Source organism: Contarinia nasturtii, unplaced genomic scaffold (assembly GCF_009176525.2).
Source record: "Contarinia nasturtii isolate CC-2019 unplaced genomic scaffold, AAFC_CNas_1.1 Cnas_scaffold_630, whole genome shotgun sequence".
Lineage (NCBI taxonomy): Eukaryota > Metazoa > Arthropoda > Insecta > Diptera > Cecidomyiidae > Contarinia > Contarinia nasturtii.
Window position 1 is genome coordinate 399966 of NW_022197981.1, and position 24491 is coordinate 424456.

Consider the following 24491-nt stretch of genomic DNA (forward strand, 5'->3'; position numbering starts at 1 on the left):
CCCCCGATTTTTTTTTTTTTTACATAATTCAAGAAAGTCAATTCGTTAAAAACCGATACATTATTTTGACATGTTTTCTTTGATCTCAATTTTCTTACCTTTGTCTGTTTTTTTTTTCGTGTTGTGGTCACATTTCAGTCACAACCAGCAGTAGCAGTGGCACTACGCTTGTAAATTATAGTGATGATCAAACAACAGTTTCGTTGATCGGTGATACGGGATTAGGTACACAGCTAACAGATACGACGGCCACCACATCGACAAATGGATCAAATCTCATTTCGGACACGTCATCTCAACCACAGTCTCAACAGCAACGGGGATAGGCTAAAATTCAAGATGAATTGGACGAGCACTATTTATATAAACAAATATTGAAAAAAAAAAACGAACGAAAAAAATTCTATCTCCGTGTAAAAACACATTTCAAATACAAAAAAGAAATTATCACTTTGCACGCTGTACACACATTCATATGGACATTTATTCGAGACAGATAGAGAGTGACACGACACTTATCTTATAATATATATATATTTAACAAAAAATTCTTTGAAGAGAAAACAAAACGAATCCCGAACGAAGAAAATATGAGGCAAAACCAAAATCAACCCACTGCCCCCGTTCCAGTAAATTCTAAATTAGATGGTATCTACGTCCAAATAATGTATGTCACAGCAGCAAATTGATAAATTTAAAAAAATGTGTCTAAATCATAGAAAAATCAAACAAATCAATTTAAAATTGGAATAGTACACAGAAGAAAATTGCTTGAAGAAAAGCCATAGCGATAAAAAAAAAAAGAGAAAAACACAATTAAATTTTATATTTTCAAGAGAGCGAAAATAAATTACTACATTTAAATAAAACAAAACAAATAAAATGCATCGAGACTAGAACAGACAAAAAAAAATACGAAAAAAAAATACAAACATAAACATGGCAAGAAAATTTAAAATATTGGATATAAAATAGACAGACTCTATCTCTCCTGTTGAACGGGGTATAACGGCAGAAATTACTAACAAAAAGGAAACCTTGTCATCCAATTTTATTTGAGCGCCAATCTCTGACCAATGTGATTTACGTTTTTTTTCTTTTAACTATATTTATATAAAAAAATGGAATGTAGAGAAAAAAACAAAAAGATTTAAAAAAAAAGTGAATGAATGCAGAAGAAAAAAAAATTATGTTTAACTATTTTTATGATTCTATTGTTATTTGAGGGAAAATAAATGATGAAGAAAAAATGAATATAAAAGAATGCAGCGAATGCAACAGTAATTGACAGTAGACGGTGTAGAATGTGAAAATTTAACTCTTACTAACTAGAATGATTCGGAAAGAGATAGAGAGAGAGAGGGAGGGGGAACGAACAAAAATTGCTCGATTTGCCGCATGGCTCTGATCAGCTCCTAGTAACCAAAACGAGTGGAACGTTTATTACAAATTGACTTCGAATATAAACATATTGATTATTGACGACGATCGAACAGTTTTGCGATGTTTTCTTGCAATAAATTCGTAATGGACTCGGCTCTATCTCTCTCTCTCTTACTTTCACCTTTCATTCTCGGCTAAATTATTACATATGATTATAATCTATTATATGTTCACTATTATTATTATTATATTATTGTAAATTAAGGAGCGAACCACGTTAAATGTGGAACATCGCACAAAATTGACACGAACGTTTGGAGTTTTTCTTTATCGTTGTTATTTTCTTACAATTTTCAGACGAGAACTTTTCAATCCTCCGGCAATCGTTTCATTTCCGAAATTGGAGAAGTTGTCTTTATTTTTTACAGTCAACAAGCAGCTATTCTAAATTCACTAACATCCTCCAGTAACAGAGTTAAACTCTTGAACTTTGAAAAGAAAAAGAGAAAAAAGATAACTAAGAAGAAAAAAAATAACGGTAATTTTTTGCGACAGATTCTGCCTTTGACGTGTTTACGCTCTAAAAATTACTACACACCCACACACACATACAACACACACACAAAAAAAAGAAACCACACTTAAACAAAAAAATGTAGGATATTTAAATCAAATTTATGATAATGTTGACATAAATAGAGATTTGAAAATGCAAATCAAAAAATTTAATTAAAAAAAAAAAGAAATACACATTGTTACTTGTAAAGAAAACAAAATGAATCTATAATTGAAATCTATAGAGATTTCCTTCTTTCAGACGATTTAATGACAAAATGAAAAGCGTGAACGAGAGTGAAACATCCACAAAACATATATGAAAAATAAAGCCAAATCAATAATTAAAAAGAAAACAAATATATCGTATCAAATTGTTCAAATGTACACAAACACATACATTCTTTCAATTCAATTAATCGAACTTGGTCGTTCGTTTGAAATCTCGAATTTGTTTGTGTGTTTTTTCCTCCCCCCAATGCAATGATCTTTTTAGTTTAGAAACAAATAGGCTCGTTTGAAGATTTAACAACCACCAAAAACCATACCGACTGAACCAAATGAAAAAAAAAAATGAGAGAGAAAGATAGATATTATGACATCTTCCGTAATTTTTTTTATGAACAATAAAAAAACCGTGCAGTCAACATATTAATCCAAAAGTGTTTAATTGTGATATGATATTCACTTGCAATATTTGAATGTCCGATGACAAAACTGAAATAGGCAAATATGGAAAGAGAGAGATAAAATCACGCAATGCGATTTTTTTTCTCGTTCTTGATTATTTTTTACTTGGAAAATTCACGAATCGATGACGAAGATAATAATATAACATTTAAAAAATGGAAAACAACAGCCGAGACAAAACAAGCTTTAATTAAACCAAAAAAAAAACAAGGAGTAAAGAATAACTAAAGTTGATGAAAAACAGACAAACAAACAAAATCAAACTTATAACATTTAGCAAAGAGAAAATAATTTACAACACACCGAGATACACAAACACAAGTAAATATTTAGTGGCGTTCGTTTTTTTAAAAATATGCCAAATTCAACTAGATCGCATCTATTTAGACAGAGAAAATTGTTGGGTTTGTTCTTTTTTATTATTATTCTGGTCAATTCTATTCAATAGCGAGAAATTTCAGTTTGAAATATTATAACAAACTAATAATATAATGTTTGTACAAACTAATAACACAAAACAACACAAAAAAAATCTAGAGGCTCACACAGCCACAGACACACTCACAACTCTTATTAAACGACAAAACATTTTCGTTCAGTTATTGAACGACTGTAGCCAGAATTTAATTCTCTGTTAACGAATGCCAATTGGAATCAGTTATGGTGTGTCTCGAAAAACAAAAAACAAAATCTTGATTTTATTGTCTTAACTGTTCGAAAATGGATTATGTTTTGCGCAACTGTTTTATACCGTGTATCGTATTTATACGAATATAGATCCAATTTATAGACAGCGAATGAGCCTGTTTGCATCAATGATGTTTCTTTATGGCCAAAATAATTGATAAAGAAAGATCTCGAATCAAATTACCACTGCCTGTGACCATTTCTCGACAAATAACACAACCAAGTTGGAAAAAACAACATCATCGACCTTTTGCGAATGTTTGGCGATTTCAAAAATTAGACAGGAAATCGAGATTAAATTATCGAAAAAATCAATTTGGAGGCATTCGTTTATGTTTAATTTTTTCCCTTCTTTTAGTTTATTTACATATTAAGGAGAAATTATTGGACTAGAATAAAAACTCGCCTTGAAATAAAAATCTATACAAGTGAAACGCAGCAAAAACCACTATGTTTCACTTTTATAGATTTTTATTTCAAGTCGATGTCTGTATTCTGGCTCATTCCAATTTCAATAAAATAAATCGTTAATATTTGGAAAGAAGAAGCCGAAGAAGAAAGAGTAAAAACAAAGATTACATTGCAGACGAAGAAAATTGATGAAGAATAGGGAGAAGTGAAATGTGAATTGTATACAAGGAAAAACTTCTATTACACAACAATTATTGAAATAAAAATGAAAAAAAAAAACATCAAATTGCACTACTCCTTTATTTATTCATAAGCGCAATGCCCAAAACTCAGCTGAAATCTTGTGCAGACAATTTTTTAAATGGAACAATCGGAATGATGAATTTTGAATGAAGAATTTTTCGTAGATTAAAGAGGAGAGAAAAATCAAAAACATATTTCGAAAGTGCACACATCCAAACTGAAACATGAACAAAGTTAAATCAAATTGCTTAATATTTCCATTTCAAGATTTTTCTTTTCTGTATAACTATGTCAATGGTCTTTGTAGAATTTTGTAATGAAGTTGTACACAGCAGAGTAAAAGATTGCGGATAATTCAATATTTGTAGATGAAGCAAACTATTATAAATGAAAACAAAAACTAAACGAAAAAAATTCGGTTTCATCAGGAAAACACAGGTAAAAAGCAATGTTGCATCTTTACATACACTCGTGACAGAATCTTAATCTTTCACCCATTTATGATGACTATAGCAAAGACTATCACAACTTTGCACCCATGCACCTTGAACAGAATTTATGACGCGAACTATGACGATTTGTCGGTATTGATAATAGCCGAAGGCTTTTTTTCGCACCAGAAACATTCGTGACTTTTTTATGCACCTCATAGCTCCATACCCCGGATCGGAGAACCCGATACACACAAAAGAGAGATAATAATAATAATGCAAATGACCTAGATAAAAAAAATTATATTTAGAAAATATCTGAAATGCATTTACTAAACCCTTCTACTTGCGATCAATATTATCAATTTATTTTTGCTGATCATTTGATCCATAGATCAAGATGAGATTTATAAAATGGGACATACACACAAACAAATAATTCGTTACTGTATATAAATTTGGAGAAACTTTTAATTTTAATCAAACGTCCGATAATACTGTGTTTGATTTCAAAATCTATGTGTAAAAAATGAACTATTTTTGGATTGTTTTCTTAATGTTTAACGTTCAGCATTTTAATAGCGTTCTTTTATTATTCCCAACTTAAAGCGAAACAATTTCAATCAGAATTTGAGTTCTTATAAGAACATTGATAAGAAATACTTTTGCAAAAATGTGAGATTTTTATGGTGATTCATTTGTTTTTCATATTTCTTTGGCTCTTTTTTCAGCTGTTATTTTCTCTTTGAAATGTCGTAAATTAAATAAAGGTAGTAACCATTCCTTTTTTACTTATTCCGAATGTTTTTTTTTTTAATTTTATTTTCAGTTACATACAGTCTTAATTGTGTTTTTAATTCAGATATATGAAAAGTTTGACGAAAAATGAAAAAGAGTTTTGTGTCAATTAGATGAGAGAATATGAATGTTAACAAAATGAATTAGTCAAGAGGAAAAGTAACAAAAGAGATGCGACTATTTGTTTCGATTCAAATTGTAAATGGTTTAATTCTTTTGTCAAAATCTATAGATTTCATAGCAATTATTGAACCAAAGGGCCTCTGAGTTCAATCTCTATTGAAGTTAACAGCCTGTAGAAATCCAAAATAAAATGAAAGATAACTTGATCATCTTCAATTTTAGTTGCGAGTTTAGCAAACAGCAAATACAACATATTTTTCAATTGCATAGAATGTGAACAATATTTTTTTTCCGTTTTTGAATCGAAATCAGTGCAGTAATTCAAACATGTTGTCGATGAACAATGAAGTGAAATAATATAGAAAAATCTCATTAAATTATGTATACAAGGATATTTAATTATACAAAATAAAAACAATAAAAAAAATTACTGAAGTTAGAAACATACAGCGTATTATTTAAAATCACGATATTCGAAACTAACCCCGTAAACCTGGTTCAATTAAAAACTCAATAAAAGATTATTATTGCAACATTTATTTCAGTTTTAATTTACAATTTAGACTGACGATTCTTCTTTTCACACTTCTTTTTAGAGGACCTTCGCCCCATGTGTTGGATAAAAGAATACAGTTGCCCCTGTATTAGACCTTTTTCAAATCTAATCGGCCAGGTGCCAAAAAATGTGGGCAGTTGAAATTTTTCAAATGTGGTGGGTGATTTGAATTGTACATATTTTGTACATTTTAATGAGATTCACTTTGGTGGTATCCGAATTTCGGGTAAACATTTTCAGGGTTTTGATAATTTCATTAAAAAAAGACAAATTTTGAAAAAATAAAATGTTGGTACATGTTCATGATAATTGTTGTACATAATTGTAAATAATTTGTACATTTTAGTGGTATAAACGATTTTTTGATATTTTAAATCTGAAATCGACCGGAATTTGATTACCCACCCTAGAAAAATGGGCGCCCTCAATTTTTTATGTGAATTCATTGAAACAAAATTATTTCATTTCGATTTATTCCATTGTGAAGTATTCTGCTTACTTATGAAAAAATTAATTCCTACGATAAAACTCCATATCCCAGAAGTCATATTCATCAATTGCCACTTAAGGCTTTCGCAACAACGAATACACTATCGCAAGAAATAAATTCACAAGAAATTGAATGAAAAAATAAATGCCGTTTGATTAACATAAAATCAAAGAAAAAGTACATAAAATTATTGTTGCTTCTTTACCATCCTTTTATATAAAAATATATTACGGTCGGGATCATTTATGAGAAATATAGATAAAATATCTCGACAATTGACAACAAATGAAAAAGGCACAATTGTGGACTTAAGTTGTTCATCAAAATCAAATAATTTATAATAGTGTATTAAAAAAAATAAATAGAAAAAAAGAATATGTTCGCAAAAAGTATTTATTTGTATAATAACGATTATAAAGGTTATCTTTCCTAAAAAAAATTATTTGAGAAGAAGATGCGAATTATTAAGTAAAAATATTCAAACAGCGAGCCAGGTCATACAACGGCAATGAATAGTTTGTTGTTTAATCGGTTTGGTTGTCCATTTAATGTCAATAATTAAAAAGACGTTTACATTGTGCAATGTCCAACCACTCAAGATTCGCTTCTAAAACATTTTTTGGAACATCAATCTTGAGTTTTTGCAATACATAAATTTCAACTTTGGCTCGACCTTTAGTGAGTCGTAAAATCGATTCGTATCTTCTCAAATTGACTGTTAATCGATCAATTTTGGACAAAATATGTGTTAAATTCTTTCCATTTTTTAGAATATTTTCAATGGCCGACAAATAGTTTTTTCGACTTTGTCGATCCGTTCTCCAGCAGTAGATATAAATCGTTTGAAGGGCGTGTTGTTTCTTCAAAATATTGAATAGGGCATCGTCAAAAATGGCACCAGTCCAAGTTGTTATTCTCAAATGTTTGAGCGTATTTGATGTCCATAGATTTTCGTTGGTATTACGCGATTGCGTTAGCTTAATTGACAATTTTTCGATTGGCATATTATTATCGGCAATCATTTTAATTGTTGTTTGCAACGAAACCGAACACCATAACGTCAACCGTTCTAATTTGTGTAGTTGTCTCAAATGCAATACGCTTTCGTTCGCCGTGGTCGCCGAGATGCGTGCAAGTTTTATAACTAATTTTATGAGACTTTTGGTTTGTGTGCCGATAAATTGAAATATCGCCGTCGATAAACGCTGACAATCAATCACTTTCAGGCATTTCAATTTTGGATTTAATTTTAAAAAATCATTGAGCATATCATCTGTTAGATCATTAACACTATCAAAATAAATCTCTTCCAAATTTGGTAAAGTTCGAATAAACCACGGTTGCAATTCATCACATTGTAATGATTCCGATTGGCAGATCCATAACACTTTCAATGTGGCCGGTGATGTGAAATTTTTCGGTAAAGCATAGCATAATTCCAATTTTTCAAGAGCTGAAAAATGGACGGTCTCGAAGTTTGGATTGTAATTGATGATGCTAAATTCTTTTAAAGTTTCACCACAAAAATTCATAATCATTTTGAATGTATTGTCATTACGTTCCTGATCTGCTGTTGCTGAAAATGTAATCGATTGAATTGATGAACCGAATATGCAAAGAATTTTTTTTACTTGTTTGAATGGTAAAGTCTCACGGTCACTTCGATTTCCAACATGGATGAAATGATTGAATTCGAGACTTTTGAATTGAATTGAAAAACATTTTTTTGCATTTTCTTGGAATTGTTTGCACACCTGAGCGACAGTCAGAAAATCTTTCAACTTTTTCAATCGCAAAAAAATTTCATCGATACAATCATTATTAAGAACATTGAATATATGTTGAGATGAATCCTGTGCAGGCGGAATATCCATGCTGAAGCGTAATTGTCAATACTCCCGTCAATTTACAAATACAACATTAATTATATTATTACCACGATGCAATTCACGTAAGAAATAGTTATCACCGAATAAATGTATTTGATTTTATTTACAAAGGCCCACAATTCAAATAACTAATAGTTAAATAATAAAATAATATGTTGAAATTTCTAACGTTTTTGACAGTAGATGCAAAGTGTACGATCACTTATGTTGAACTAATAATGGGTAGCTGAAAATGAAGAACTGTTCAATACAAATAATATATCAAACATAGAGAGTGCGACATATTGACGCCTTAAAATGTAAATGTGTTCCAGGTTCGTTTTTGAATGCAGGTACAAAGAACACAAAGTATTTTTTCCATGAATATTTTTGTAATAAATATATGTCAATTTGTCTGAGATATTAAGAACAAAGAACAAGCGGTATATACGTCCAAATGGTGTTTTCTACACAGAAAATTCATTCGTTTGTTGTTCATGAGGCAAAAAAGAAGATGAAAAAGGGTCTATCATATATGTATGCAAATGGATGACTTTCCTTCGAACTATACAGTCTGATAAACATAAAAATAAGAGTGGTAAATGACAGCCTCATAAAAAAAGGTTAAGGTAGTTGTATTGACGACTCAGGTTATGCATACTCTTTTTTTAAATGCAAATTTGGTTAAGTTTAGCAAAAAATTTCTTTAAAAAAATTGGAATAAGTATTCAATTCTTCATGTTTTCTCACAAAAAATACGATAGACAAGAACCAAAATCATATTTTTCGGTGTCAAAAATATGTCTAAAATGATTTTCAAAGAATTATTTCTCTAAAAAATCTTAATGATAAACAACCGTTCAATACAAATTGAAGCTCGAAATAATTTTAACAAACACAAATGACAAAATCAAAAGTAATTAATATCTCAGTCTATTGTATATAAGAAAAATACCTAACATGTGATGTCCACTGCAAATTTTATGATTTGGGTTTCGCGACGTCCCTGAAATAAATTTTAATTGTATTTGTACAATTTACATGTCGCTGAATAAGCTTTTAAACCTAAAATATAAAAACATAGACCATTTATGCTTTCGCACTATTTGTAACATGCTAACCATTTGTTTGTAACATTCATTGATAGATATTGTGTTCTGTAGACCGCATATGGAATTGATGTATGTAGCTATTTCCTTCATAATTTAAAAAAAAACTATAACTAATTGCATTTTTCAATTGAATAATTAAATCGATTTTTCCGATCTGATGACATCGAACATGCACTGAACTGTCATTTAGTTTACTGTTGGTCGTGTAATCAAATAGCAGCATGAGTCAGTCATTGAGTACTACAAACTCGAAAGATTTTGAAATCTTTTGGAAACCATTTACACGCGTATTTCAAGCAACATGTGTTTCACATTATTCGATTTTTCGTGCAAATTACCGTCAAAACAATTTAAAATGGTCGTTATTTATATTGTATTTTCTCACGGTGTTTTGTGTTCACATGTGGCTAATACTATTGATAATAATACGTGCATTGCATTGTGAAAAAACTGCACCAGAAGTGCAAGCTTGGCGCTCGGCCAAACACAAAGAGAGTGCTCTGATGTATTACATGAATTCTTTGAGTATTCTCGGAGGTTTTGCAACGCATATTTCGTCGCATTTGGAACCATTGTTGAATGAAAGAAATGAAGAAAAGATGTACCACCGATTAGAAATGATTGATAACATTTTTGTAACGCGGCTCAATCATGTGATCGACTATAAAACAAGGCGTGCACAATACATTCGACATACGGTCATCACTTTTGTTTTAACCACCATATCAGCTGTTGCAAGTTCATTCGTTAATTTGCCTGATTTGTATCATGATAAATATTTTATGCAACCAATTCTCATATTTCCCATAATTATAAATCGTTTTCGTTGGTGTTACATCGCAATATTTTTGCATAATATTGGCAACATTTTAGATGATTTACAACAATTATTGAAACAACAACAAATTTATAGTTGTCATGGCTCAAGTGGACAATCACATCATAATTTTGCACGCGAAAATATTCGATATTTTCGGGAAATTTACTCGAGCATTTGGTTCATAATAACATTGTTCAGCGAATGTTTTGGCTGGTCGTTCATCTTTTTTCTCGTTGAATTTACATTTGAGGTGATCAACGCATCTTATTGGTTTTATATCAATTTAACCGTTTATGGATCGTTTGATTTGAACATACGTAATCATATGGTGGAATTTCGAAAAATTTGCATGAATTTACTAGAAAAATTTCGTTCATTTTTTTTTTCGTTTAGATATTTTACTGTATAACTGCTCGGTCGCAATTATATTTTGGTATTTTTGCAAGCTATCAGAACGATGTCAGAATATGGTAACTATTAGAATTATTTGTGTCGGAATATCATGACATAATAGGAGATAAATGGGTTTTTTTTATAGGGAAAAGCAGTATCAAAAGCATTACATACACAATCGAATTACCATGATTCAAATTATCAAAGATTTATTCGCATATTTTCACTTCAAATAAAGGAGCAGCCCATTAAAATTACGATGAAACAAATGTTTACCTTTAATAATGCCCTGCTTAAGTCGGTCAGTTGAAATTAGTTTTCAAAATGTGCACAAAGATATTAAACGCAATTTCATTTCAGACCATTGTCTTGATAACAACGTATGTGGCCATTGTTATTCAATTTCAAATTGCCGATGAAAATTCATCGTTGAATTTAGGCGCTCGTAATTAAGATCATATCACATGACTATTATATTGCGGTGGTTTTTGTTGTTGTTTTAACTGCATAAAATGTTTGATTATTATGTCCATTCGATTGAACAAATTTAAAATGATTATTTTCGAAGCAATTTTTTTTACATACGTTTTGACCACAGCCGGCCAAATTAAATAGTTATTATCATTTCATTTCGATCAAATAGTTCGATGAATCGAAATTAGAAAATGACAAACACTAATTTTCGACCTTAATTGATTCGAAATGTAAAATCTTCGGCAAGCTCTAGAAATTGGATTGAAATTTCTAAACAGTTTCCAAACTATTTTTGAACCGTTAAAATGTATCCATCGTCAACTTCATATAATCCACAAGCATTTAAACTATTTTGGATACCATTTGTACGCTTTTTCCAACTGTTATGTGTGTCAAACTATTCCGTCTTCTATTCAACTCAACGTGTTGGTCGTTTGATTTATTTCCTTACCTTTAGTACACTGCGTATTGCACTTTTGATTTACACTCTTTTTAGTGGATTGCACATTCAAATGAGACCAGACGGACAGCACAAATACAGCCGTTTAATGTTTTATGTGAATTTTGTGAGTTTACTTGGCAATATTTTAACTCAAGCATGTGCTCACTTGGAGCCACTGTTTACACGAAAACACGAAGAGGAAATTTATCGAAAGCTGAATGAAATAAACCAATGCTTTGCCACAAAATTAAATTATGTCACAAATTTTGAAATTATACGAAAAAAGTATATTTGGCATACGATGACGTTTTTCATAATCAGCTCCGGTGTGTCTTTTTCATATTCATTTTACTCGCTGCCCGGAAATGATTTCGATAAGTTTATTTTTTTATTGAATCGAGCTTTGGCAGTTATTATTATTCGGGTGAGAAGATGCCAATTGGCCTTCCACATAAATGGATTGAACAACATTTTATTCGATTTAAATTTTTTACTAAAACGACAACAACAAAATTATCGTCGAAATGTCATCGGCTCATCGTCACATTCGAGTGAACAAATTCGATATTTAAGGGATATTTATTCAAATATATGGATCATCAAGAATCTTTTGAGCAGTTGTTTTGGATGGACATTGCTGACATTTCTTGTGGAATTTTCATTGGATTTGATCAACTCTTCGTATTGGGCTTACATCAACATCAAAATATACGAATCAAGAAACATGATTATTCGTAAGATATTTCCGTTCGTCTTTTAGTTATTTAACTTGAGAAATTCCATCATCCAAATCATTTATTTATTATTTATAGAAATTGTTTGCTTCATCATATCAATCACCGTAAATTTTTGGTATTTTTGCATGATCTCGGAACGATGTCAAAATACGGTAAGCGTTCAACTATCATTGTGTGGAAAAATTGAAGCAACATTTGGTTTTTTTTTTCAATCAGGGTGCGTCTGTTTCAAATGCCTTGCACACACCTTCAAATTATTTCGATCGTGATTATCAAAGATTCATTCGGATTTTTTCACTTCAAATTCGAAAACAACCCATCGAAATTAAAATGAAGCAGATGTTTACATTCAACCATGCTCTTATGAAATCGGTAAATATGAGAAAATCGGAGGAAATGTTCATTTTTTTGTGTTTATATTGAAACTGACCGAATTATAATAATTCCCTTTTAAGACTATTGTTTTAATAACAACTTACGGTGAGACTTAATGATGGTATGGTATTTGATAAAACACGGCTATTTGATTATTCATTCCTAATTTTCAGTTGCAATTGTCATTCAATTTCAAATATCGGAAGAAAATGTTCCGGCTCACTTAAAAACTAGCAAATGATCATGGCAAATTTGTTAATTTTAAATTATGAACTCGTGTTAATAGTGTTTTGGGTATTCACTTTTTCTTGGGCTGGAAAAAATAAAACATCAGAGAAAATAAACAAGTGTTTGCTCTTTAATAGTTTTGAGAATAAATACACTTTATTACTACTTGAGAACAATGAGAGGATGTGAAGACTTCAAGTCTCTTTGAGCCGACGGTGGCGCACCGAATTTCAAAGGGGACGTCAATGTAATTTTACAACTCAAATCGAAACTAAACAGCGCGCCAATTTTAAAATTTGCTGTCATTTCCTCCCATTGCTTGAGAAAATTTAGATAGTCGAATGAATTTTACTTGAATATTTTGAACGCAGCGCGTACACATGCCCGTGAGCGCTTATTTCGAGAACCCATGACGTAATGTGGAAAAAACTGTGTAAATATTTTCGATTAAAAGAAATATTGTTTTAGAAGATAATGTGCCTTGTTTAAACTGTTAACATAGCAAGCCATAGCGACACTATCAACTGACACACACGACTCTTAACTGTAGTAACTGCAAGCACAACAAGCCGACCGCATCACACATACATTGAAAAATCTTCATACACGTGTGCTGACACAAAGTGATTCTACTTCACGAATATGTCTTTGATACCGTTTATAAAATGACTAGAAGGTCATTTTTTTCTTTCACAAAAATATAGTAAAATAGCATTTACTAGCATTGGTGTCTGTCCCCTAGCTTCTGATCAGACTCCTTCGTAATTAACTTTTCGTCATTTACCTTAGCCACCGCCATTAACCCAAGTAAAAAAAGTAGAACAAAACTTTAAGTGCCTTTAAATTGCATTTTATTCATGGCATTAAATCCATAAAGTTTCTGTGATATTTCTTATGTGTACCTCTTTCGGTTTATAGTTTATTCAAAGGCAATATAGCCAACTTTATTAAATTAAAAGAAAAAAAATATATCGAAATGTGAAAAAGAAAGTTTAAATCAAACAAAGTTCCGATAGCGTTTTGTATGCCATTTCATCATTAATCGTACATATAACTTTGTTGTTGTCGATGGAATGAACCATACCAATGGATTCACGGTCTTCGCCCATAATAACTTTGAATTGATCACCCGAAGCTGGCGGTATCGGTTCTAGTTGGTCACTTTCAACTGCAACTGTTCGTTCTTCGGCTGGTAAGTATACTGAACAAATACCATTGTTGACGGTCTTTATTGTAGCCGTTTGTCCAATCAATGCGGGATCGGTGTGACTTCGAATCTTGACTTGAAGATCGGTTGAACACCAATCGCCCATCTGTTGGTCCAATCCGGCGCCCGGTGTTTGTGGATTGTTATAAGGTGAATATGGCGGAACGCTTGGTGTATTTGGTGAATAAGCAGTTGGAGATGGTGTCTCCAAATGACCAATTTGATAAGATGATGCGCTTGGACTTGGACTTTGTTGATATGGACTGTATCCTTGATCTGAGCCATACATATTTCCAGGTGTGTGTGGAGCAAATGGTGTATTCATTGAATATCCAGGAGTGTTTGGATTGTAGCCAGGACTTGGTGATGGATCCTCCAAATAATCGTAGTCTGTGCTTCTGGCTGGTGTATTTGTAATTGTTGGATCCCATGCACCAGTTCGTGGTGTCATTGAGCCATCATGAGATGGAGTCATGCTACCATGCAATGGAGTTCGACTGCCATCATATTGTGGCGTAGCACTTCCATGCAATGGTGTTTTCGAACCCATGTATATCGGTGTTTGTGATCCATATGGTGTACGAGATGGTGTACGACCGTAAACAGTGATGCTTCCATCTTTGGCTGGTGCACCCACAACGGCAATGTGATTACGATCAACTGATATCGTTTGACATGATGAATGCAATTCAACACGTGCCGTAGCAGCTGTAGCATCTTTGACAATTCCAACAGCGCCCTTGTACGAGCCGCCTGTGATTTTAATGCTTTTACCAATAATTTCACGATCACGTGAGATTCCACCGCGGCCAGCGCCTCTGCCACGCATTCCACCTCCTCTGCCACCTCTTCCACCAGCCGGGTGCATTGGTGACTGAATTCTTGGCGACATAAGCTAAAGCAAAGAAAAAACCATGCAATTAATATTAACAAGTCAATCAATCGAATTATGTTTTGATTATTCTTTTCATACCGAGAATCCCATCATTCCCATTGGATTAGTCAAATTGGTGTTGTTCTTGTTGCCTCCGGCCAATTTCAAGTGTCTAGTTTTGCATACAAATATTCCACCATTTTCTGTGTACATTCGTGAGTGTAAGAAGGCCAAACTACGATACAGATGCTTTATTTCACCATCCCGACCGGCATGTGGCCCTTCCAAAACTTTAACAATATCTTTTCGGCGTATTTGATTCTGTTCGGAATCCAATGCAACCGTATTCTGATTTTCTCGTCGTTTTTGCAATGCAGTTGGCTTGCATTCGATTACTTTGCCATGCATTTGTAACACATGAAAATTTTCGCGTTCCAATCGAACAATGACACCAACAGTTTGTGCACTGTGTTTTTTTGAAGCAATAAAATTTAATTAGTTATTTTAGAATAATTGAATGTATTTACAAATGAATACGAATGACTTACTCAAGTTGCACCAAATCTCCCCATTGAAATTGACCCAATGAATCGACACCGGTTGCCATATCTGTGCACAGTTGTAAGTCTCGCGGTAGCACTTCTAATTCGTGCATCGTCAAATCGGACACGAGAACAACACGCGATGGTTCAACTCGAACGATTAAACCAGTTTCACCCTCGTAACGACCAGCCAATACCTTTGCATGGTCACCGGTTTTAAAATATTTTCGCAATTCATTCGCCTTAAAAATCAATGCATCTTTTAGCTCTTCGTGTTTTGGCATAACCGTAATCATATGGCCGTCGATTGCAATAATTTTTGCTTGTAAATTTTCCAAATCACCGACACAAACTTCCACATTGTCTCCCATTGAAAATGAGTGAGTTGATGTGGGATCATCTTTACTTGAAACAGCCAGTTCAATATTGATTTCTGTCGAATGAAAAATAAAAAAATTAATTCAAAATTTATAATATGTTGGAAAATATGCTCACCTTCTGGTTGCTCCTCAAATCGTTCCAATTCGGCAAGTGTCGGTTTAACACCTTCAGATAAAATGGCTGACATCAAAAAGTTTTTATAGAGAAAACCTTTGCGCGAATAACGATTTCCTTCGAAAATCAAAAAATCACCATCGGAAGTAATCTCACCGCCAATAGCCCTAAGAATGGATTCAGATTTATAGAAACAATTTCATCAAGTCATTATCAATTTATGTATTACCGTATTGCTTCTGGATCGAACGGTTTTGCCGGTGGTCGTCGTTTCAATTTACGTTTGTTATTATCAGCTTCGGGCTGATTTGTTCGCAATGCACCACGCAAACGTGTGTAGTCAATGCGTGGCAATAATTTCAAATGCACTTGATTCTGTGCCATATCAACATAATCAACTTGTGCAATGTCATCTTTGTATTGGCCACGACGTAAACGTACCCATTGCTTGGGCTTAAGTCCAGTTTGTTCTTTGACCACTTTTAAAACATCGGTCATTTCTTTAATCGGTACCATTTCTTGTTTCCATTGTCCAAGACGCAAATTTCCAACATTATTTATGGCCGCTTTGACGTGTGTTTGCTTGTATGCTTCCACATAAATATAACCTTTTACACCTTCTGGTGCCACAACCGATTTTATTTGCAATGGTTCGTCGGTATTGCGGAAAGTTAAAAATTTACGCATCAATAGCAAGACTGTTGCTTTTTCTTCGCCAATTCGACATTTTACCATCCATAAATTTGGATCTCTGTAATGTACAACATTCAGTTAAATTTCTTTGTTCAAATAATAATTTGTCATCAATTTGCATACTTAATAGCTGGTAATAATGTTTGTTGTGTGATTTCGTTGGACATTTCTTCACCACCATCACCAAAATGTCGTCGTGCAATCGACTCGTCAGCATAACGTTTCCGCAAATATTCTTCAATTTCATCTTCTTTTTGTGTACTAAAAAACGAAATCAGTTAGATATCATAATATTTGCGCAATTTCTTGATGGAAATATATACAACTTACTCCCATAAATTTCCACGACGTCGAATTTCAATTTCACGAGCAGTTGGCCCAAGCTCATCAACCTCATTTACAATTCCAATTTCGGCTCCATCTTCCCATTCTTCGTCTTCGTCCACTTCATCATCAACTTCTGCTTCATCGATAATGAATCCACTGCATCGAAAATCAATTAAAATATATTTCAATCGAATTGGTTTCTACTTATGGTCATTGCATCATTAAATTACCCATAACGTTCCTTCTTCTTCTTTTTCTTGGGTCTGTCATCTTCTTCTTCTGAATCATCCAAGTCTTCGCCTTCTGGCTCTTCTTCATCCTCAATTTCTTCATTTGAAGATCGTGAACCTATCGATTATACCGGATTATACCAATGTATACAGTTGAACGGATTTTATACAAAATATTCAACGTCATCAAATGCTTGGGACAACGAATATTCATTTCTTTTTATTTAAAACTAACCTGAACGTGATCTGGAGCGTGATTTAGACCGAGAATCTGAAGAAGATAAAGAAATTTATATTATTACATACTTTTACAATGCAAATTTATTTATGACTTATATTTAAATTTTTGACTTTCAACTAAAATTCAAAGCAAATAATCTACTTTAAATTTCACAAATAAAATTTATCATTTTCATATTTTTCGAAACGAAACGAACGAACGGTATGAACAAACGACCAACTGTATAGCTACAGTTCAACGAAAAACAAAAAAAAAAATGAGCCGTTCGTTCGTTGGTATTCGTTGACAAGTCTCTAATGCTTGATGATATTCAAATTTTTATGGTTGAATTATTATTTTTACGTACATGATCGACTTCGGCTTCGTGGTGTACCGCTTCGATTTGAAACATCACTTCGTGCATCTGAGCCACTGTCCGACATATTACTCACTTCAGAATCAGACATTTTCGATTGAAATGATGCACAATGCTATGGTTTGAATTGAATACAATCTTGTGAACACACTTTATGTATAAAATTTGATAACAATTTATTCTATACGAGAAAAAATAGAGCTAATTTTTGACGTATTTCATCAATAAATGGGCTGCCGTTTACTTTCAATATGCGATTAAATTTCGTTGTAAATACAAATGATTTTTGATGGCGTCACTTTTGTTGTAAATTAATTTATACAATGAAATTCAATATATCATTCGACTTCACTTTTTTCGATATCAAAATGAACAATTCAAAACTAATGAAAAATATGTGAGTTGTTATGTCGACCATATTTTTCATTTCCCAAATGTATTTCAGAAATCTATTTCGCGTGTATTCTCATATATTTCAGACATGTCAGGTTTGAGATCGCGTATATTTTTCAGACATATATACTTCAGGCAATACATTCAAAGCTTTTTTGACAGTTCTTGATATGATGCCAACTTCATGGCAATGGATTCTCGCGTATTTCATATTTTCTTTTTTCACTTCATTTAAAATGGATAATTTTAATGATATTTTTTTAAATAACTCAAATTTCATCACTATTTTTACAAAAAAGAAAATCAATAATAAAACTGTTTCGATTTATGGAGTAAAAAAAACTGTTTTTGTAGTCAATGTTAACGCTGCGTCAAATGAACGCAAGTGTGTGTACGTCTTTGATAAATGACATGCGTGCGTTTTCCTTTTCCAGATATAAACATAATTTTAGCTTCATACATTGTTAAAGCATTCTAAAATATATTTTTTTCTAAAAATGAGTATTTTTGAATTGCAAGGATTGAAAATCGTCCCAGACATCATTCACGAATATAAAGAACACACAAAAGCAAATCAAACTCCATTAATAATTGATAATGGTAAATGTAAAATAATAAGTCCAAGTTGCCGGTTAAAAATGAATCCATTTATTTGTTTTTAGGTTCGTACGAATGTCGTGTTGGTTGGGCCACCAGCGAAAATCCAATGATGATTTTTCGAAATTTAATCGCAAAACCTCGAAGGGAAAAAGTGAAAAAAGACGGTGAACTTCCGCTCGTTCAGCCAACACAAGTTGGCAATGACATTGTTAACATTGAAGCCATGCGATACCAACTTCGTACACAAGTTAGTTTAAAATAAATAGTTATAATTATTTGAATCAATATGAAACACTTTAATTGGATCATTTTAGTTTGATCGAAATGTCGTGACTCACTACTACAACCAGGAGCAAATATTCGACGATATATTCAAACATTTGGCCATTGATACCGAAAATTGTGTAAATCATCCAATTGTGTTGACAGAATGTGTTGCCAATCCTAATTATTGTAGACAACGTAAGAATACTACTAATCTCATTCCTTTTGTAACTATTTTTTCTCGTATTATTCACAATTTCGCTTCTTTTTTTTTTAAATAGTTATGTCTGAGTTGCTGTTTGAATGCTACGATGTGCCGGCCATTTGCTATGGCATCGATTCTTTGTTTAGTTTTAAGCATAACAATTTGGGTGAAAATGGTTTAATCGTTTCGATTGGATATTATACGATTCATATAATTCCGGTGTTGAACGGTGTTGCTCAGTATACAAAAATACGTCGAATAAATCTGGGTGGATTTCAAATTATAACATTTTTGCATCGGCTTTTACAATTAAAATATCCAGTTCATGTGAATGCTATTTCATTGAGTCGAATTGAATGGCTTCTTCATACACATTGTAGCGTTGCATACGATTATTTGGAAGAGCTTAAGAAGTGGTCATCGTTGGAATTCTATGAGAAGAATGTGAAAAAAATTCAATTACCCTACAATGCGCCGGTTAATTCAACAAACGTCACTCTCACAGGTTGACATTTTCGCGGTTCATTTTTATACATATGAATTTTGAAAGATTTTTTTTTTCTTTATACTAATCAGCTGAACAAAAGAACGAGAAGAAGCGAGAAATGGCCAAAAGGCTTGTGGAGATGAATGCGCGAAAGCGAGAAGAGCGTTTGAATGAAGATCGACAGCAACTTGAAAAATTGATAAACATCAAAAGGTGCTACGAACGTGGAGAAATGAAGGAATATCAGAAGGGACTGCGACAAAATCTGTTAAGCAATCGCGAAGAATTAGAGGTTGAGATCTAAACGTTACGAGGGTTGCTCCATAATTTTTTTTAAAAACATATATAACACAGTTGTTTTTTGTCGAAAATGGTTTTATTGTTTTTCAAAATATTCCCCGAGATGATCGATACACTTTTGCATTCGATGAAACCATTTGTCATAGCATTCGTGCCACTCCGAAACTGATATCTCCAAAACGTGTGTTTTGAACGCTTCAACTGCTTCTTCTGGTGTCGAAAATCGTTGACTACGTAGTTTTTTCTTCACGCTTGGGAACAAAAAAAAGTCATTGGGTGCCAGGTCAGGACTGTACGGTGGATGACCCATCAGTTCGATGTTTTGACCGGTCAAAAATCGAGTAGTTTGAAAAGATGTGTGAGAGCTCGCATTATCGTGATGAAGAATTATTTTGCGACGGTGGTTGTTTTTTCTTATTTCACCAAACACTTCGGGCAAACAAATGGTGGTATACCAATCAGAATTGACGGTCTTACGATCCTCTAGTGGAACGGTTGCCACATGACCACTTATCGCGAAAAAACAGGCGACCATTTGCTTCGCAACACTTCGAGCTCGAACAACTTTTGTTGGGTTATCTTCACTTTGAAAGACCCATACAGTCGACTGCTGTTTAGTTTCGGGCTCATACGCGTAGATCCATGATTCGCCACCAGTGACGATAAAATACTCGGATTTTGAATCACCACGATTGAATTTCTTGAGCATTTCTTTACACCAACTCACACGAGCCATTTTTTGTTCATCGGTCAATTTATGTGGGATCCAACGAGAGCAAATCTTTTTTACGGCTAAATGTTCATGCAAAATTGTATGTATGCTGTGGGATGAAATGCCCAAAGATGCCTCAATCTCACGGTAGGTCACATGACGATCTTCCATAATCAGTTTTCTGACAGCATCGATGTTTTGTGGCACAACAGCCGATTTTGGACGACCTGTATGAAACTCGTCTTTGAGCGAACTACGACCGCAACGGAATTCTCGGTACCAGTTATAAATTGTCTGAAGGGTTGGTGCTTCATTGCCAAAGGCCAAATGAAGTCGATCGAAACACTGTTGTTGAGATAATTTACTTCGAAAATCGCAGTAAATCATTTTACGAAAATCTTCACGTGTAAAATTCATTTTTTTGTTGAGTCGCAGTTTACCAGTCACTGTAAACAATACAAATAGCGTTCGTACGACAAAAGGTTCAGGGCACGAATACATACCAAAACATCAAACTTTACGAATATGACAATGGTTTACATCGGGCAACACTATAAGTACCATTTTTAAAAAAAATATGGAGCAACCTACGTATTTGTTTGTATGTTTCTTAATATATTAACTCATTCATATATTTATTTTTCTTAAGAAAATCATTCAAGCGGTGAGAAATCGTGTTGATCGCGCAATGCAGAAAATGAATCAAACCGAAACCATGGCAAATAACTCATATGAAGAGAAGATTCCACAACCGCCAAACAATATGAGTATTGAAGCGTGGGTGAGCGACTTAATTCCATTCTGTTCCATTACATGTTGATTAATTTCCATTGATTCCATTTTTTTCTTCTGATTATCCCTAGGTGGTTGATATTCGACGAAAACGAGCCGCAATTGTGGAACGTCGAAATTCAAGAAAACAACGAAAACAAGATTTGGCCAAGCGTCGAACCGTTGCAGCACAAGAACGAATGCGAATTATTTCACAATTGGCACGTAAGGAAAAGGATGATGACGATTTTGGAATGCGGGACGAAGATTGGGATGTTTATAAGACAATCAGCAAAGATGATGACAGCGATAGTGATGTTGAGAATGAGAAACTCATTGAATTTGATTCCATATTACGAAATCATGATCCATCTTTCGAAGAACCACAAATTACACAGGAATGTGCAGCCGAATACTATCAAGTAAATCAAACACTTTTCTTTTATTACTATTATTTTATATACAAGAGTATTTAAGATTTAAGTTTCAATGTGATATCTTCGTCTGGACCATAAAGTTGTTTTTGTCGTTCGGCCGTTTGCAATAGTCCCATGTCATTGAATTTAATTTTCTTTGGAGGAATCATTGCGGCAGCCACAAAACGACTTTCTGCATTCATGAAATTGAAGGTTGTGCAGGCCTATAAATATCGAATAAATGATTGTTGAATCATATGAGAAAAATCAAAATGTAAACATTCATGCACAAACCTGTTCAGTTTTCAGTAGTTCAATTCGAATTCCAAACGGTTTTACTATCGACGCAATTTTTCGGGTCAATTCGGGGGTGACTTCAACATCACCAGTACCAATGATTAAAAGTTCTAATTTTGGTTCGAGTGCCAATAGCAATCGCATTGAGTTCTCGCTTACATCATCCACTGAATTAACATTCCATGAGAGAACTGTGCGCGGAAATATCACCATCGGTCCAACAATTTTGAATTTGTTATTAAGCGTAAAACCAAGCTGAAAATGATAGTCATCATCAGTATCATGCAAATGCCAAACGGTTTTAAACACTTACTTCACTAAAAGAATTGACCATTAATCCCATTTCTGGATCAATATTCAAAACTTTGACCTTTGTTTTACCGTCACCTTCATAACTAGCGCTATATGCTCGTTTTACAAATGAAACGTGCATTTTATTCGATTTAAATTGTCGCGACAATAAACCATTTTGTAAGAATATCTCTTTGCCTAACTTAAACATGATGATGATTTTTTTAATTGTAAACTGAATAATATTATGAAAACACTGTCGATAGTTTTGTTTGTTTGTGAGGTTATGTAAAAATCTTGAAATGTCACATTGATTTAATTCATAGACAACTTCATGCGAAGTCGTTACAATTTTTATAAATATTTTTTGTTTTGTTTCAATCATTTATCGTTTTGCTTAATTTTGAATTGTCGTTACAGCTTCATCTGGGCCTCGAATCGATAAGAGCGCCGGAGCTTCTGTTTCAACCATCGATGATTGGAATCTCTGAAGCAGGCATCACAGAGACCATAGACTATGTATTGAAACAATTCTCACCCGAAGATCAATTGCTTCTTGCGCAGAATATATTTTTAACCGGCGGATGTGCGAATTTTAAAGGTTTACATTAAATTATTACACAATTGAATACCTGTTTGATTGAATATTTTTTTTTATTCGTTCGGCAGGCTTGAAGGAGCGTCTCAATCGTGAAATGATGCAAATTCGCCCATTCCAGACCGCATATAATGTAGTTGTAGCAAAAAATGTAAATTTGGATGCCTGGTGCGGCGCACAACAATTTGCGAATTCAAATAATTTCAAGGAATTTCTTACAACAAAGAGTGATTACATGGAATTTGGTGGCGAATACATAAAAGAACATTACGCAAGTAATAAATACTGTCCAACTCCTGCTGAGCCCAATCAATGCATTGAAACAGATAATACAAGTAACATCCAAACTAGTGATGTTAAAGAAGAAGAAATCTATGTGGAATAATTTGAATTTGACGAGAGAAAAACGACCCATGTCATCAACATTTATCATTTTATTAAAGATTTCAACACACACACAAAAATTATTCAATTTATTTTGCTTCCAGTAAAAATTTGAGCTAGATCATTTGCTGAACTGTGCGTTTTATCGATTGAATACAGTTTATTATCAAAATCTAATGATTGGAAATTATCGTCATCTCCAAAAAGTGTGTCTTTTGGTGGAATTAAAGCTGCTGCTATCATTCGGCCTTCGGCATTCAAATAATTGAATTGTGTACATGCCTGCTCAAAAAAAAAAAAAAAAAAAAAATTATTCACAATTACATATACTGCACATAGTAGAAACAATTTTACTTACCAATTCAGTTGTAAGAACTTCTACATTAATTTTATGTTTTTGCGATATTTCCAATATATTTTTACCCATTTCTGATGTAGATGTTTCATAATTTCCAGCGCCAATAATTAATGTTTCGATTCGTGGTTGTATGAGTCCAAACATCATCAGTGAATCGGAATCTAGTCGGTCAAAACTTTCAATATGCCATGAGAATACGGTTTTCGGAAACACAATTATTGGTCCGATTACTTTAATTACACGATTTAATCGAAATCCAACCTGAAAATGACAAAATATAAATTACAAGTTTTGTTTTTATTTGATTAACTACAACAATTGTTGTTATGATACATACTGTGCTATATGCCGATATTACAATGCCACTTTCCATTGTTTTTTCCGGACTGACAATCTGCCGCTCGGATGTTGTTTCTTCTTGTATTTGTTTGGTATTTTGCTCTTTCAGGTCTACTTCAGGTTTTTTATCATTAATTTTTGAATCACTAAAGAAACGATTTATGCGTTGAAACATTTCATTTCTGTTGCAATTTAATAAACAAAACGTACTCCTCAGAAGTTTCATTTTCCTTCTGTATGTTCTGTATGAATCAAACTACTGTTCAATTTTAATTTAGGTTATGTCATCATCATTA

At 33.0% G+C, this 24491-nt stretch overlaps 6 protein-coding genes across 11 annotated transcripts in view; 3 read left to right on the forward strand and 3 right to left on the reverse strand.

Moving 5' to 3' along the window:
• Positions 1–2838, forward strand: part of LOC116340365 (MOB kinase activator-like 2) — a 103874-nt gene extending 101036 nt beyond the window's left edge. For all 5 annotated transcript variants that reach the window (XM_031766837.1, XM_031766840.1, XM_031766838.1 and 2 more), the window contains one exon: positions 139–2838. In XM_031766837.1, coding sequence (XP_031622697.1) covers positions 139–326 — 188 coding nt within the window. In that variant the 3' untranslated portion in view covers positions 327–2838. The remainder of the gene's footprint in view (positions 1–138) is intronic.
• A 7711-nt stretch (positions 2839–10549) lies between these two features.
• Positions 10550–12835, forward strand: LOC116340285 (putative gustatory receptor 2a). The gene is made up of 7 exons (XM_031766708.1): positions 10550–10637; positions 10706–10861; positions 10921–12210; positions 12289–12365; positions 12430–12585; positions 12669–12693; positions 12762–12835. The coding sequence occupies exons 3-7, from the start codon at positions 11340–11342 to the stop codon at positions 12827–12829; spliced, it is 1197 nt and encodes a 398-aa protein (XP_031622568.1). The 5' UTR covers positions 10550–10637; positions 10706–10861; positions 10921–11339; the 3' UTR covers positions 12830–12835.
• Positions 12836–13644: 809 nt separating this feature from the next.
• On the reverse strand, positions 13645–18274 carry LOC116340178 (transcription elongation factor SPT5). Of its 2 annotated transcripts, XM_031766486.1 has the most exons (11): positions 18025–18274; positions 17772–17895; positions 17420–17455; positions 17185–17302; positions 16958–17110; positions 16751–16888; positions 16164–16685; positions 15935–16101; positions 15446–15872; positions 14997–15363; positions 13645–14918 (listed from the first exon to the last, which is right to left on the reverse strand). In XM_031766486.1, exons 2-11 carry the CDS (start codon positions 17869–17871, stop codon positions 13809–13811), a joined length of 3138 nt encoding a protein of 1045 aa, XP_031622346.1. In that variant the 5' UTR covers positions 17872–17895; positions 18025–18274; the 3' UTR covers positions 13645–13808. The 2 variants fall into 2 exon arrangements, with proteins under 2 accessions (XP_031622346.1, XP_031622345.1); XM_031766485.1 differs by having other exon boundaries at positions 17772–18274.
• A 326-nt stretch (positions 18275–18600) lies between these two features.
• Positions 18601–23578, forward strand: LOC116340146 (actin-related protein 5). Its single transcript, XM_031766423.1, has 9 exons — positions 18601–18773; positions 18836–19020; positions 19088–19235; positions 19319–19747; positions 19819–20021; positions 21391–21522; positions 21605–21934; positions 22937–23117; positions 23186–23578. Exons 1-9 carry the CDS (start codon positions 18671–18673, stop codon positions 23497–23499), a joined length of 2025 nt encoding a protein of 674 aa, XP_031622283.1. The 5' UTR covers positions 18601–18670; the 3' UTR covers positions 23500–23578.
• Positions 21923–22792, reverse strand: LOC116340147 (NADH dehydrogenase [ubiquinone] 1 alpha subcomplex assembly factor 3-like). The gene is made up of 3 exons (XM_031766424.1): positions 22539–22792; positions 22223–22480; positions 21923–22152 (listed from the first exon to the last, which is right to left on the reverse strand). The coding sequence occupies exons 1-3, from the start codon at positions 22725–22727 to the stop codon at positions 21985–21987; spliced, it is 615 nt and encodes a 204-aa protein (XP_031622284.1). The 5' UTR covers positions 22728–22792; the 3' UTR covers positions 21923–21984.
• On the reverse strand, positions 23531–24486 carry LOC116340148 (NADH dehydrogenase [ubiquinone] 1 alpha subcomplex assembly factor 3-like). Its single transcript, XM_031766425.1, has 3 exons — positions 24194–24486; positions 23857–24117; positions 23531–23780 (listed from the first exon to the last, which is right to left on the reverse strand). The coding sequence occupies exons 1-3, from the start codon at positions 24419–24421 to the stop codon at positions 23583–23585; spliced, it is 687 nt and encodes a 228-aa protein (XP_031622285.1). The 5' UTR covers positions 24422–24486; the 3' UTR covers positions 23531–23582.
• Between the last annotated feature and the right edge of the window lie 5 nt (positions 24487–24491).